The 15,259-nt window shown below is 34.7% G+C and overlaps 1 protein-coding gene and 1 non-coding gene across 3 annotated transcripts; one reads left to right on the top strand and one right to left on the bottom strand.

Moving 5' to 3' along the window:
• The first annotated feature begins 249 nt into the window (after positions 1–249).
• TRNAP-CGG (transfer RNA proline (anticodon CGG)) lies at positions 250–321 on the top strand. Its single transcript has one exon. It is a non-coding gene; the product is annotated as a tRNA-Pro (tRNA).
• Positions 322–5,028: 4,707 nt separating this feature from the next.
• On the bottom strand, positions 5,029–11,811 carry LOC144561650 (SH3 domain-containing protein 2-like). Of its 2 annotated transcripts, XM_078310672.1 has the most exons (11): positions 11,549–11,690; positions 11,433–11,450; positions 10,859–10,966; positions 10,693–10,762; positions 10,456–10,607; positions 10,270–10,371; positions 9,548–9,748; positions 6,100–6,162; positions 5,868–6,017; positions 5,720–5,794; positions 5,029–5,384 (listed from the first exon to the last, which is right to left on the bottom strand). In XM_078310672.1, exons 3-11 carry the CDS (start codon positions 10,958–10,960, stop codon positions 5,268–5,270), a joined length of 1,032 nt encoding a protein of 343 aa, XP_078166798.1. In that variant the 5' UTR covers positions 10,961–10,966; positions 11,433–11,450; positions 11,549–11,690; the 3' UTR covers positions 5,029–5,267. The 2 variants fall into 2 exon arrangements, with proteins under 2 accessions (XP_078166798.1, XP_078166797.1); XM_078310671.1 differs by lacking the exon at positions 11,433–11,450 and having other exon boundaries at positions 11,549–11,811.
• Positions 11,812–15,259: the final 3,448 nt, after the last annotated feature.

Here is a 15,259-nt window from a genome sequence, read left to right as displayed (position 1 = left end):
TTGCCACGAGTTCAAGCTTAGGTTTTAATTCAGATGCCCTAGATCCAGTTCGCTCGGTTGTAGCTCAGTTCAAAATTAACAAGCCGAGTTAGGAAAACTCGGACTGAGCAGCTCGTTGTCACCCTTAGACGCACGGCAGATAAAGCAAAAACCCATAACAACCAAGAATGATTCTCCTCTAGTTTTTGACTTTACATCGGGAAATATATATTATGATCTTAAACAAAATATAATATGGCAAACTAAAGAGGGTGTTTGGTCTAGTGGTATGATTCTCGCTTCGGGTGCGAGAGGTACCGAGTTCGATTCTCGGAACACCCCACTTTTGCGCATTAAATATATTTTTAAGTGTTTGAAATTCGCAAGACTTTGTATAGTTTTCTAGATGTTTGACATTACGTAATGATTAGATTGATCGTATGCGTTTAAATTAGACGTAATCGATGGTGAGAATTGTTAGCATGCATATATATATTTAGTTTAACAAAATTTATCAATAGAAAGACTAACCAATTAATTATCTGACCTGATCAATAAATTTGTATCTGACGCATATAAGCAGGGACAGAACAAGAAATTTTAAATTGAGAGGAGTTGAGGTAAAAATGTATAATATGTGGTAGTTAAAATTTGAACTCAAATTTTCAAAATTGCAATGTCAAATTTGAACTATTAGATTATAAGCACATATTGATCTTTCATAAGAAGAATAAGTTGTATAAAAACTTAAAAATAAAAACAAATTCAATTAAATTTCAATATATATAATTAAAAAAATCTAAAACTATGTACTGCAAGTCTAGTGTAGCGATACGAGTCTTGTCTTTCTACGGAGAGAGATCACATGATTCAATTTTTAAAAATAACATCTGAAACCTTCTCATAAAATTAAACTTAGCGGGTTAAAAACTTTAATACTTCTACTCAGTCAGTATTAACCACAATTCTTAGGACCATAAACTAATTAGACTGCCTTAATTTTTTAATGCAAACTGATGTAATATTATTAGGATGCCAAGGCACATTTTATATAAAAATACATAAATAAAAATTGTTAGGAACATAAACTAATTAGGCTACCTTAATTTTTTAATGCAAACTGATGTAATATTATTAGGATGCCAAGGCAATATTTTATATAAAAATACATAAATAAAAATTGTTAGGAACATAAACTAATTAGGCTACCTTAATTTTTTAATGCAAACTGATGTAATATTATTAGTATGTATGATAATTTTGTACTTTAGATTATATTAAAAATACATAAATAATTATATAGAATAGCTTTGACAATAGCAATTATTATTCACTATTGTTTGTTTTCTTCGGGGAAAACCAATTGTTTCAAATCTCTCACACTAAAATAGTAGGATGTTGGAGCTCAAGCCCAAGCCATTGCAAAGCCCATTGCTTACTAATATTGGGATTCCGATGTACAAGAAAATTGAGGACGTAAATTAGATTTTTTTTTAATTTAATAATTAAATCTTTGAGAAAGAGATTATTCATTTTTTTTTTCAGAAAATAGATTGATTTATATCAATAGTGCGATTTCTTCGAGGATAGGCTGATGGAACCGTACTAATGATGTGACCCAGTAGTTTTCAAACAAATATATAGTTAAGGTGAAATTTAATGTCTAAAAATATACTAGAACCTGCATACAGTGGATATATTTTTCAAAGATAAAAAACAATCACTCTCTTTTTTAGAAATTTTTTTTTTAATTTCTAAAAAAAATCTGAATTATAGGTAGGCTCTTTGTAGTTATACCTACGAAAAAAAAAATACTAAAGACAGTGAAATTTGTGGAGTTTTGTGCCCCCTTTCAGTTGAAAAGTATGAATCCCATGTGATGCCTTTGATAAGCAGACAGAAGTGGGCCTGACGATCCATCAAAAAGTGCCACACCTTTTTCCCTTAATTTAAGGGAATTCTCTTATTGGCAGTCCCGGTTTTAAAAAGATTTAACATGACTATTTTTCTCTTTATAGGTATTGGATCGAAGTAACGGATCAGTTGCAGGTGTTTTTTTCTTTTCGGTGATGAAATGACGAGTGGTCTTCCGTTTGTATACAGTAGATATACCTTCTGTTTTTAGTTTGAATGTTAGTGTTGTTTTGTAATGCTTTTTGTTTTTTTCTCTGCCTTTCTTGTTCTCTTTCTATTTACAGGTGACTGTTTTTGATTAGTTGATTTAGTTCTCAGTCTGGTTTGATTCAGTATCTTCTCAGCTAATAGGCGATTGTCCTGATCCGGTCAATTTAGTTCCCGATCTAGTTTGGAATTAGTGCCTTCTTGGCTGTGATATGCGTACAGAAAAAACCATCACTAGGCTTCTATCACCTCAATCAAAAGGATGATCAAATTTGTGTCCACAAATACACATACGTCTGTGCGTTTTTAGTTTTGTTTAGTTGTATGTTTTCACAAACACTCGTTGTTTAATCTTATATAATAGCTATTTTGTAACTTTTTTTATCAATACAATTGCCTACGAGTTTTCAATAAAAAAAAGTAACTATTTCATTTTATACAAATATGATAAAATTATGCTTTGTTGCTGAAATCATGTGTACAATATTTTTGAACGGACTCGTATATTCAAAACAACTGAAAAGATAATATATAAATACGAGCTGCTGTCCGATTGTCCGAACCAATTTGAACGCATGGGTTCAAATTGAACGATCAAGCGTTCACGATTTAATTTGAATGCATGAGTTCATTGCATGCGTTCGATCTACCTTCGTATAATACTTAAAACGAATCGGTATTCTCCGGAGACGAAACTAGGACACATTTAACATTTAAAAAAAAAAAAAAAAACTGAAAGGCCATTTCATTTATAAAACAGTTAATTACAAGTATCAGTTTGCAATAGGGGGACCAACTTCCTGATTGTATTGTCTCACAAAAATATATAAAGCATTAACAAAACAACCAAGTACACAACAAATCATTCAGCTTTTAGATATAGGCTAAACTTCAAAAGTAAACTAAAATTGTTAGTACTAAACCACTGAATAAAGGACTGAGGATAATGCTAAGGACAAAAAAGTCATATTAGTCTTGTTATTTCATTCATCACTGTTATCAGCATTTGGTAGAGGCTGGTACAACAACACTTCCAAGCCAGGGAGAATACAATCTAGTAGTATAGCATCTTCAATAAGTGACATTTATCCTGCTGCTGTTTTCTTAGCTTTCTTCTTCACATTACCTATCTAATAAGCAACATTAGTTTTTATTAGTAGAATAATAGATCTAGCAGATAGGAAACATTTAACATATTTAGCAATATGAAATCATGAAACCAGTTTTACTGATGAAAGTATACGTTCAAAACGTAGGTATTTAATTATCAAAATTCAAAACGGATACATGATGCCAAAATATTTGGAAAATCTGGATAGGCAAGAAAAAAAAAATCTGAGTCTTTTCACAGTGCACCTCTTATTGTTGTCCCTTGCATGGGGTCCGAGAGATCAATAATGTCATTCAACATATATCATTCCTTTTTCTTTTCTTTTTTTCTTTTGTTCCACGCAGCTAATGACCACACAGAAATTCGAACTTTTTTTATAAATCATAATTAAAAAATCACAAGTACCGAATAGCTATCACCTATCGGTACGTCCTATTTAAATCCAAGAAATACCGAATAGCCTATTTGGTACCTCCCATGTCATAATTTTTTTCGCTACGACCCGTATAGCCTTCAGTAGAATAGCCAAATACTGAATATGCTACTCGGTACAGGGTCTTTTTTTTAGTTTTCCCTGACAGTATCTTTTGTTAAATATATATATATATATATATAGAGAGAGAGAGAGAGAGAGAGATAGGCTAATGTGCTTCCATAAGCACTTGGCCCGAAGTGCTGCCACCCCATTTTCAATTTTTCAAAATCCAAACAGTCGATCCGAACCGTTCATCTTGTTCTCCATATTAATATCTGCTTGGAGACCAAATTTTACATTTTTTGGAATTTTTTTACTATTTATTAAGCCACTTTGAAAATCGCTGATCCAACGGTGGCTTGCCAAACAGTAAAATCAGGGGTTCACCGTTGGATCAGCGATTTTCAAAGTGGCTTAATAAATAGAAAAAAAATTCCAAAAAATGTAAAATTTGGTCTCCAAGCAGATATTAATATGGAGAACAAGATGAACGGTTCGGATCAACTTTTTGGATTTTGAAAAATCGAAAATGGGGTGGCAGCACTTCGGGCCAAGTGCTTATGGAAGCACATTAGCCTATCTCATATATATATATATATATATATAAAATTTAATTCTAGGGAATTATAATTTGATTTTATATTCAAATTCATAATTGAAAGAAATAACGCAGGTGTCCCAAGTTAATGGAATTATCGAGTTTTAGTGAAGAAAAAAAAAACAATTAAATGGGAGGGCTAGTGAAAGAATCAAAGCAGATGTACATGTTGGGTATGGATTTTTTTTTTGTGGCGAATTCGGATTAGGACCTAATAGGTTATTGGATGCCTCTTGGACATAATTGGAAGTTACCTAACCTATTCATTACTTGATAGTTTTTGTAAAAAATAAAACTCGTTGTTTCTCTCACTTATGGTTTATAAAAAAATTGAAATATTCCAAGTTATTTCCCTATTGGAAATACGTACATAGGGTCGAAATAAAATAAAATAAAGACAGATAAAAATTGTACCATATCAACAAGGTACCCAAACAGAAGTATTTTTTGTGCTGGTAGTCGTAATATACAGCTATTTTACAATTGCATAATATTAAGGTTTACATAAAAGACAATTGAGATTCGCTTACGTTTATTTGACTGTATTAATTAATGCAGGATTATCCAGATAAATACCGAGAATTAGCAACAGGAAGTAAGATAAAATGCCAACATTTCCAGGGTAGTTGATGCATTCCAAAAGTAATTAAAATCTGATACTAACAGGCTTTTTGCTGGAACCTAATATGATACTAACATGCTTTTTGCTGGAACCTAATATGGCAAGCACTCTTTCAAAGCCCCTTTCAGTAAAAGAAGCATCTCGAGTGCATTAAGCATCAAACGTACTATGTTGTTAAATATTACACAGCACACAAGAGCAACAACACTATTTACCAGAAAAGAGGTCCAATAAAGGGAAAAGCTGAAAGATCTAAATAGTACAACATTGCTACATTCCCTACTCGTATAGATTTTAAGACTCAACATAAGCCGCTCAAAAGGCCCAATTTCCAAAAAAAAAAAGAGAACATATATGAATATCAGAAAATGTGAGCAACTTTGCTTGCGAGCACACGGTCCCGTTTTTCAGTATATGCATAAGGGAACCAACCCGCTTTTCCTTTGCATTCCCCTTCAGCCCAGCCATTATTTGACAACTACACCACAACATAAAAAAAATATCAAGTTTGATACATGCAAGTCAAATTTGAAATATACCAGCAAAAGTTCTCAGCAGATCTAACCAGCAAATCATATGATATTTCAAATTTCCAACAACAAAACAATAAATCTTGTATGTAGCAAATGACTGATATAATTAAGTGTAATGTTGTATTCTTGTATGTGATCCACCCTCCAGCTCAGCTAGCAAACCAGTTTATGCGCTCATCATGTTATTTTAAATGTTAAACAACTCTAATGGTAACAAAATTTTCATAATTATATAAACAATCCCATATCTAAGAAAAATAAGGGCAAAGAAGTCAAATACCTTACGAACAACAACTATATCACCAGCTGACAAGGCAAGCTCAACCTCACTCTCAGCTCTATACGCCTGGATTGCCTACATATAATTATCAATATAAATTTCAATATCACAGCGAAGATATCTAATGTAAGATATGAAGATTAACTACCTCTGCCAAGAAGTACTCGATAGATTCATTTAATTCATCAACTCTGGGAGACGCAAACATGCCATTAACTTCTTCATATGAAGGCGGCTGCATTACATTTTCATTTGCCAAATTTGGAGAAGCTTCTATCCTTTGACGCTCTGATACCATCTGCATCACATGCCATATAAAAATGAGTATATAAGAAAATAAAATAAAGCAAAACATTGGTAAAATAGAGAATGTAACACACCTCTCCTTCTAGTTGATCAAGGATTTGCAGAACTCTCTGATGGTAGGCTCGCTCAGATTCGACCTAAAAACAAAATAAAGCAAAATAAAATAGTTAGTTAATAGCAACATTTGTTTTGCTTTCTTCTTTGTGTTACAATCATCAAACTGGGTTGGGTCTTGTAAAAACCATATATGGACAAGGAAAATGACATATAGATAAATTTTCATACAAACAAAGTGACAGGAATTTAAGTCCATTTATTGAGTAGATTTTGTCTGTGTTTCCATTCAACCATTGAACTTGTATATTTTGTGCAATCATGCAGACACCACAGTAACTTGAGTAATGAGTTGTGCTAGTAGGTTATCTCTGCAACGAGACAAGCAAAGCACAATGAAGTATAGACTGTAAATGGTAGAAACCATCTTTACTCCTTGCACAGTACCTCCGCTATAAATCTATCATCCCCTACTGTCATCCCTCCCAAATAAAGAGTCTCATCAATACCACGGGCAACCCACCATGTTTACGGGTCAAATACTGTCCCATAACAAGCATTTGACCCTTCATCTCAAACAAAATAACTTATCTTTCAGCTGTCTTGAATTATCGTCATATTAATCCCCACATAGGGACAAATGTAGCTAATGACGGGACTCTTACCCAGCCAGGCAATGTGTAGCCATTTTTTTCTTAAAGTTCCTTTCCAGGAATTTCATTAAAATTCAAAATTTTAGAAGTGAGAATACTTTACTACCAAATATTACAAGGAAACTTAGAATTATTCACATTAACTTTGGATACATATTCAGAGGGTAGACATTTTGTTAAAAAGGTTATTTAATTGCTTAAATAGCTCATAAGTCAGAAAGCTTGTCTCAATTTGTAACAAAACTGCAAAAAAGTAGAAGAAATGCAGATTGAGACATGTTCTTTGATAGAGGTAGAAGAAGAAGAAAAGGTTTCAAAAAGATTTTAAATTGGTGGAAATCGTACCAAGAAGCTTTCAGTAATATCTAATTAAGGACAGGATGTGCAAATTCAAGTTAGTTTGGTGGACTCTGAGAAACTGAGCAGGTTTTTCCAATAGCAATAACACTTAACAACATTCCTTCTTTTAAAACATTGAATTCAATTCAAGATAGATGTACCCTATATGATGCAGCTTAAAAATTCTATAAGAATAAATTAATATTTGTTAGATCAGTCATGACTCTTAGTTTATGATTACAATAAGTTTTTAATCAGACCTATAAGGTTATCCTAAATGGTATTCTATTACATATTTGTCAACTTTTATGGCATAATTTCTGTATGGTTCAAGAGTTCGCAGTGATTGAATTTTTTAAATAATGATAAACTCAGCAAAACCCCCGGTACCTAAACCCCTCTCTCTCACACATATTTTCTGTTTATCTTTGCACCATTCTAATTTCCTAAGTTGCATCTATGTACAGCATTACTAAAAGGGCCATGGGAAAGTAAGAAATTACAAAGCCATCAGTAGCCAACTTTGTGCTAGCATGTAAACACTCTAGGACAAAGGTAAAACTCAAGCAAGGCAGAACCCTTAAATAAAATTTCAATCTCCAAAGCAGGGGCGGACTCAGTGTATTCTAGAGGGGGGCAACTACCACTCTCTGGATTTTGAAGTTTTATACAAATTTATAGGTTTGGTTCAACTTTGCCCCCCTTTGGAATTTTATTTGTCCCCCTCTAGATTTTTGGTATTTAATTTAATGTTAAATTTAGGGTTAAAATTATGATAAATTTCTTTAATTCTAATTGGTAATTAGGATTAGAAGTCCGAGTGTTGAAAATTAGAAGTCAAGTATTGGAAATTAGAAATTAGAGCATTGTTTTTTAATCTAATATCCAATTAGCTAATGGGTTTGAACCCGATTAACTAATAAAATCCGATTCGTTATTTTCTTGCCCCTCCCTGGCAAAAATCCTAAATCCGCCCCTACTCCAAAGGCCATGTATAAAAAAGATCATGAATAACCATGATAAACCATATATATAGATGCATGATGTAAATTCACATGGCGCCATAATACTTGCATTTTCTTGCTTTTTAAACTTTTTTTTTGTTTACAATATGAACACCATATACTCTAGACCTATCAATTAATAAACCAGTTAATAGAAAACAAATTTATTATAGTGAATTGTGTTGCTTTTCTTTGCTTTGCTTTTGCTTTGCTTGGTGATGTAAACCATGCCGGTACTTTGGCTCATAATCTCAATTTTCAAAATTTGAACAGCCGAATTAGTGGCACATTTTTACTTCGCCAAACACCATAGCGCAACTCTATTACTATTCTAGTCACATATTTAAAATCATAACATAAGATTTGAGGAGTTACAAATACAAACCATATACAATTCAATCCCCATGAGTTAGATGTCTCTATTACCTTTGGAATAACAACAATCTGTAACTTGCCATTTGTTTTAGTAAGATAGTTTGCTATAGAAAATTTAAAACCTTTGGACAGTTTCCATGATATTGCAATAAAGTACTTTTTTTTTTGGAAAAAGAGGCTGTCTAGCAGCCCTGTAAACTTGCATTAATCACATTGCAATAAAGTTATATTGAATACAACAAATTTGCAGCTAATTCAGTTCCACGGTAAAAAAAATGCTTAGAAAATACAATGCTTAGTTTCATAGCTTGGAGCTGATCTAATATCGAAAGTCAAAAGATGTAGATACAATGTTTACTGTATTACTTTGTCTTTACATTCAAGAAAATGCATCTCAAGACCAACGATCCTCAACATAGATTGGCCTAATGTGTATGCATAAATGAAGTTGAACATTTTAGGATTCTTATTATGACCATTCGATGAGCTAATTGAGATATTTTATTATTACATTGCATGTCTCGATATTATCCAGTACTAAATACATTAATCCTCTTCTTATTCAAAGCCAACAAAAACCACTGAATACTCTAGTCCCACTGATTTCCATAAAACCTGTTTTTTTTATTACGTTGCATGGATTTGGACCAGATCCATGGCTTCCCATAGGTAAACTGAGTACTTAAATTGGCTTATCAAAACCTTGGCCTCGAAAACCATGAACACTTGCACATAGCTGGACAGGAGAACACAACCAAATTGTTTAGTTTATCTAAATTTCTTCTCACCAGATCATTTATAATCTACACACTTCCTCAACTACATCTGCTTGGCTTGGATTTGATTTAATTTGGACCTCATAGCAACTGAAATTATCATCTCATTAATGCTAGCTAGTGGCAGAAAATTAAACACATAAGTGGAAGTGTCTATACTCTATACACCATCACACTGATCTGATAATTGGGTGCAATTTCCATCACACTGATCTGATAATTTGGTGCAATTTCCAAATATCTAAAAACCTTGGGTTCATTTGTAAACAACCATATTACTAGTAAAAAATATCAATAATGGGCTAGAGTAAGAGCAAGGACCATTGCAATTAGGCGCTGAAGAGTGAGTCTCTGCTGCTGGCCTTCAACAGCATTCATTGCAGCAACTGCCTCCTTGCCTAAAATAGACATGTTCGACTTCAATTCTTGCAATTTGTGCTCAGCTGCTTCTAACTTTGTTATCAGTTCACCGTTGCCAGGTGACTCCCTCACTTTATTCTGACGTTTTGATACTTCAATTGCCTGTTGGTAGAGTTATATAGATACAAAAAGTTCAAACAAGAGGTTGCGTGATAGTTTTACTCGGTCTTCATGATTGTAAGTTATTTCTTATCTAAAATAAGGTTCCATGGTAAAAACCATTGTTCATTTTATCAAGGTTTTATCAACCACAAGCATGATACATGAAATTTAAAGGTATGATTTTACAAAATATCAGTACTATTTTGAACTTATATCAGCTCCTTCTCAATAAAAGACATATAAAATAAAACTGTCTCTACTAGCGTGTTGCCATCAGTAATTTGGCAAACATAAATTGAAATGAGTAAATAAGTATGTTCTCCAGATATTAATAGAGGTTTGTTCTAACTAACAGCAAGTCCTCTAATTTAGACTAGCCTTAACATTTGAGGTAATACTAAATAAGTTCGGACCATAAATTTTCTTACTGAAAATTGAATCCCATTACAGTATTGGAAAAATAAAAAAGTAAGAACTGAAACAAATGTTGAGAAAAGTTAGGAAACTGAATGAGAGATAACCTGAGCTTCAGCTTCTTGGCGCATTCTATCATACCTCTGTGCCAGATGCCGTGCATCCTCCAAAGGTGCTCCCATGACCATTGCCCTAAGTGGCTCAGCCACCTGTCCATTTATGGCAATCACGTATGAAACTTGGTGATGTTTATCAAGTAGTGTAACAAACTTTACAATCTATAAAAATCATACTTGCGTGCCAAGAGCCTTTAAGAGGTTGTTGCGTTCTTTCTCCATCAGAGAACGGGCCCTACCGTGAGCTAAAGCTGCTTTGGCTAAGGTACTTCCACTGGTGCATGTGTTCTCTGTGCCATATTTCTGACTATCTTCTGACAACTTGTTTCCTACATATAATATATGAAAACCATAGTACACATGCCAATATTCCTAACTAAAGAAAATGAAATTGAAATATAGGGGTATTTATACCTATTTCAACTTGTTTGGATCCAGTAACTATATAGCCCTCCACACCACGGACGATGTCTCTTTGGAAATGCTGTGCAATGACAATTACAAATGGGAAAGAAATTAGAAGTTGTATTTCACTTTTATAAATAAAAAATGAATCAGCAACAAAAGAACAGAAACTGACTTTGGCAGCACGAGTGGAGATGTAGAGCTTCTCCAACTTTTGGTGTTGTTTCACTTCTGCTTCATCAGTGAAAACATTGTCACTTCCGTAAAATTGCTTCATTACAGCCTGTTACCCAAAGAAATATTGTCTTGTCGCATTACATTTTAAGTTTGTAACAGTTTAGGAGATGATCTACAGCTTAAGAAAATTGTTTTGTTATTCAAAACCCAGCCTGGTGTCAGTACAGAAGTAGGGAATTCTTTACCTTTCCTCATATGCCCAAAATCTAATTAGTAACTGATCCTCGCCGCCTTAAGGTATATCCAGGAATAAAGCACAGAATTTGTAAGTTTACTATAACAAGGGAGTATTAACTAGTCTCATCCCCATAATTTTGAAGTGGATCCTTGGCAAATAAAGCATGAACAGTTGGAAGTTGTGATGAACTGTATAATTCCACAAAGACTATAGCCTAATTTGAAATCAGGATTTATAATCAATGGTAGTAAATCTGTTCGGACCACCAAAAATCGAAGCTACAGAGGATAACATTTAAACCCAAATGTTTAATTTTTCCAAAGATCAGACTAACCTGGTTCTATTCCTGTACCTGAAATACCAAATTCTCTTCAGGTCAAGCAATAAAAATCAGAGACAATTGATCAACCGGAAAATAGGAAAAAAAAAAAAAGGAAAAATTGAAGCGACCTGTTGCTGGCGGGCGACTTGATCCCTTAGCTTGGAGGCTTGCTTCCATATCGCCTCCATTGAAGGGGGAACACGAGATGCGAAAGAGCAATCCTAAGAGAGATGAAAGAAGGAACGATATGTCGATTAAAAAGGAAGAGAGGACTCGGTAAGAGGGTTAGAGGGTCGCTACTTGTGGCGTTCAGTTTGAAACGCACACAGATCTTGGAGCGTTGGAAAGAGAGTACAAAAGGTGTGAAATGGGCCCCAGTATTCAGGTGCCCTGACTCTCTCAGTCTGTTACCTTAAGGGATGCCGTCATCGAACCGTTCATTTCAATTGAATATGCATATGGCAACGAAAGGGAACTCCGCGCAGTAGCGATTAAATGTCGAACGATAGATCTGTTTTACACGTTGAAAATTTAAGACATACAATTAGAGTATTTTTTTTTAAATGCTATTTGATTTTTCTGGAAAACAAAAAGTAATAGAGGAAAGTAATTTATCTTTTCATCATATTATTTTTTTTTAAATTTGTTTCTCTTAAAAATACTGTAACCATTGATCTTAAAAAAAATTATCTTTTTCCAGCACAGAAAAAAAATAATGCATAATACGAAATCTATTTTTTTTTCCAAATGAAGAAAATCGTTACTTTTTTTTTTACTAACTCTCTGTCGACCCTCTTTAATTTTTTTAACATATTTTTTGCAATTATATAACCAATGACAACGAATATAGTTATTATAAAATTTTGTATACAAGGACACTTGAAATTTAGTACTAAAATAAAGAGAAAGATTGTAATCGATCCCCCGTTCCAGAATTCTCCAACTATCTTCCATTGCATGCAAAGAGCCAAAGATATGCTGAAAAAATGTCTCGAAGAAATATTCCATGAAAATAGTTGAAGAGAAGGAATCGACGAATAGACCTGACACTGACATGTTTCCTAATTTTATAATAGTCAAGCTTAACACAAGAATAGTGAGATAAATTTTTATTTAGCTGATGTTTAATGCAATATGAAATATGAATTGATAGATAATTGTAAAACATTGCCAGTATGACTGTAACTTGAAAGGAGAAGGAAAGAAGAAAGGAGAAGGAAAGAAGAAAGGAGAAAGGATGATGAAGGGGGGAACCAGGAAGGAAGGGAAAATTGAGTCCCACAATATCATTTTGTTAATAATTTTAAAAGAGGAATATTTTATTTGATAATTTTTTAGAAAATAAAAGAGCATTTTATAAAAAAATTCAAAAGAAGTAGACTATGTTCATAATAATATGAAGAAAATCATTTTCTATAGAATGTCGTACCCAATCAAATTTGCGAGATATAATTGAGATATTGATGTAAGGGAACTATGATCTTCTCTCTTTGTTGTCTTTTGATTTTTTTTCTCATATTAGAACAATTATAATTTATTAGAGTAATATAGTTTTCTCTCTTGGGCTGAACGCCTCACCGGAAAATCAAGATTTATCTTCTTGCAATGGGCCAACCAGCCCACCTAGCTTCAATATTCCACGAATTGCATGCCACTCTCGATCGTCTCAACGCCTCTCTCTACTCTGCACCACAGTCACATCCGCCTCACAATCATTCCACCTCCTTTACTCCTATCATTCAATTACCTCCCCTCAACCCGATACCTCGATCAGCTGCGACCATTCCACCACGAACCTTCACAAATGCCATCAGAGAATCCATCCTATCCCAACCCGCTCCACAACGCTCACACCATCGCCCTACCCCCAATCCCAAGATCACCAAGAACTCAGCTACCTCCAAAGCTCGTGCCAATGTCAAATTGGACCGTCTCTGCGCACTGTCCAAGAAAGGAAAAGAAGTATGTTTTAATAAGACCAGTCACAACACTGCCTCCTGCCGTAACTCTACCATATGCTTCGCCTGTCAAAAAACTGGTCACCATTCCTTTGAATGCCCTGATTGCACTATAAAACCTCATTCCCCTTCTTCTCAACCCGCTTCGTCTTCTAATCAACCCATCTCTTCCCCAATCCTCCTTCGATCACACCCCAACGCCTCACAATGCTTCCTCCTCCCAACTCCTCGCTGCTTATAGAGGCCAATACCCTCCCGGTGATGCGCTATTACGCTACCCCGGGAACGATCAAGCTTCGCCAGACCCTCACACAAGGGATTATCTTAGAAGACACTCATTGCTTAGGCCCTCAGTTCATCTAAGATAATCTCCAGCTCACATTCCCTTTCCCACAATGGATCTGGTCAGCTCACGAACTCCCTAACAATCAATACATTGTCCTCTCCCATGATCTGGCCTGGCGTGATGAAATGATGAGCGCTGGAAAGATCAAACTAGCTGACGTCGTCTTTCCGGTGACCAGCTACGTCTTCAATAAGTTCAACCGTGGAAACTCTCTGAAAACCTACTGGGTACAAGTGTTCAACTACCCACACAACCTTTGGCGTGAAGTTGAGCTCCGGCAGCTTGCAAGAGATCTAGGAGGAGTTTACCTAGACGCCGATGTTACCTCAAGCCTAATCGTTTTACGCCTCAAGATCGGCGTTCCAGACAAAGAAGTCATCCCTGCATGTTGCCACCTGGTGTTCACTGACACTACTGGTGAGCAAGGAACCTACACTATTCAAACAATAGTTGAGGACTATGGCGATTTACCACACTGGGGTCATTCTCGCCTTCATGTGTTTAATCGCAATGGTAAGCGAGCTCGATCTCTATCGCTTGACGCAAGGGTCCATACTCAACCCTTTGCACTTCCTCCTACTGCTTCAGCTCAAGTCATCCCTCTCCATTCCACTCCTACATCGCAATTTCTAATTCACCCTACCAACCCTCAATCCCTACCTCCTCTAGCTCCAACCATTCCCCCTATTGCTCTAAATTAGCTAGCCTCTACTGAAATAAGCCTCAACTGTTAGTTTGTAATAATCTAGAAGTCAATAATACGATAAATTATCATAAAACTTTGTTCATGAATTGAATGTTTATATCATTTTGTTGCCTTGAGTATTATTGCATTTATAGATCATTTTGAGTTCATGACTGAAATTGTGAAACTCCATAATATAGATGATATATACTCTTAAAAGGTCACTGACCAAGGTAATTAGCAGGAACACTAATTACCGCTATAAGGTTAGTATGTGGATTAAAAGATGGTTAAATTTTACAAACCACTTGACACGAGATGTCATTTTAATCACATAGATACATGTTTTAGGAACATGGTATTTGACAGACCCCGAATGAGACATTAAATAGAATTGTGTTCGTGTCATTTATGTTTTCATTCAGTGTCACATTCTACAGTATGAGGTATTTATCGTTTCCACTGAGAAATGTGTATGTGTGATTGTTATCCACCGCTGTCCGTAAAAAGCAGTCATAACGGTAGCATTTCCATATGTATAGCTTAGCTGAGGAAGTGATAGTCTGCCAAAAATACTATTTGTCCCTCGTATCTCTATACGAGCTATAGCATCACTGGGCCCCTTGGTAGAGTTAGATTATCTGCATGTGATATAATTACAAGAGTAATTATATTTGATAATCTACTCAAGATCAAGAAAAGATTCAGTTAGCAAGGATGACACACATCTACCTTGAAACTGATATGATAGCTATGAGACAGAAGAACAGACACAAGTAAATAGTTTACTGGATCGTGATATTGTACAGTACAGCATCATCTGTGTAATTGGATGGTCATGATGTGTTTC

Source organism: Carex rostrata, chromosome 11, assembly GCF_964058835.1.
Source record: "Carex rostrata chromosome 11, lpCarRost1.2, whole genome shotgun sequence".
NCBI classification, from domain to species: Eukaryota; Viridiplantae; Streptophyta; class Magnoliopsida; order Poales; family Cyperaceae; genus Carex; species Carex rostrata.
This window is presented reverse-complemented; position numbering and strand designations above follow the sequence as displayed.

Bases quoted from the DNA above. Each gene is read 5' to 3' on its own strand.
- LOC144561650 (XM_078310671.1), bottom strand. From the start codon at position 11,608: ATGGAGGCGATATGGAAGCAAGCCTCCAAGCTAAGGGATCAAGTCGCC. The intron at 10,967-11,548 runs GTCGCTTCAATT...TTTGGGTAACAG, and splicing joins AAGTCGCCCGCCAGCAACAG to GCTGTAATGAAGCAATTTTA. The intron at 10,763-10,858 runs GTCAGTTTCTGT...GTCATTGCACAG, and splicing joins TCTCCACTCGTGCTGCCAAA to CATTTCCAAAGAGACATCGT.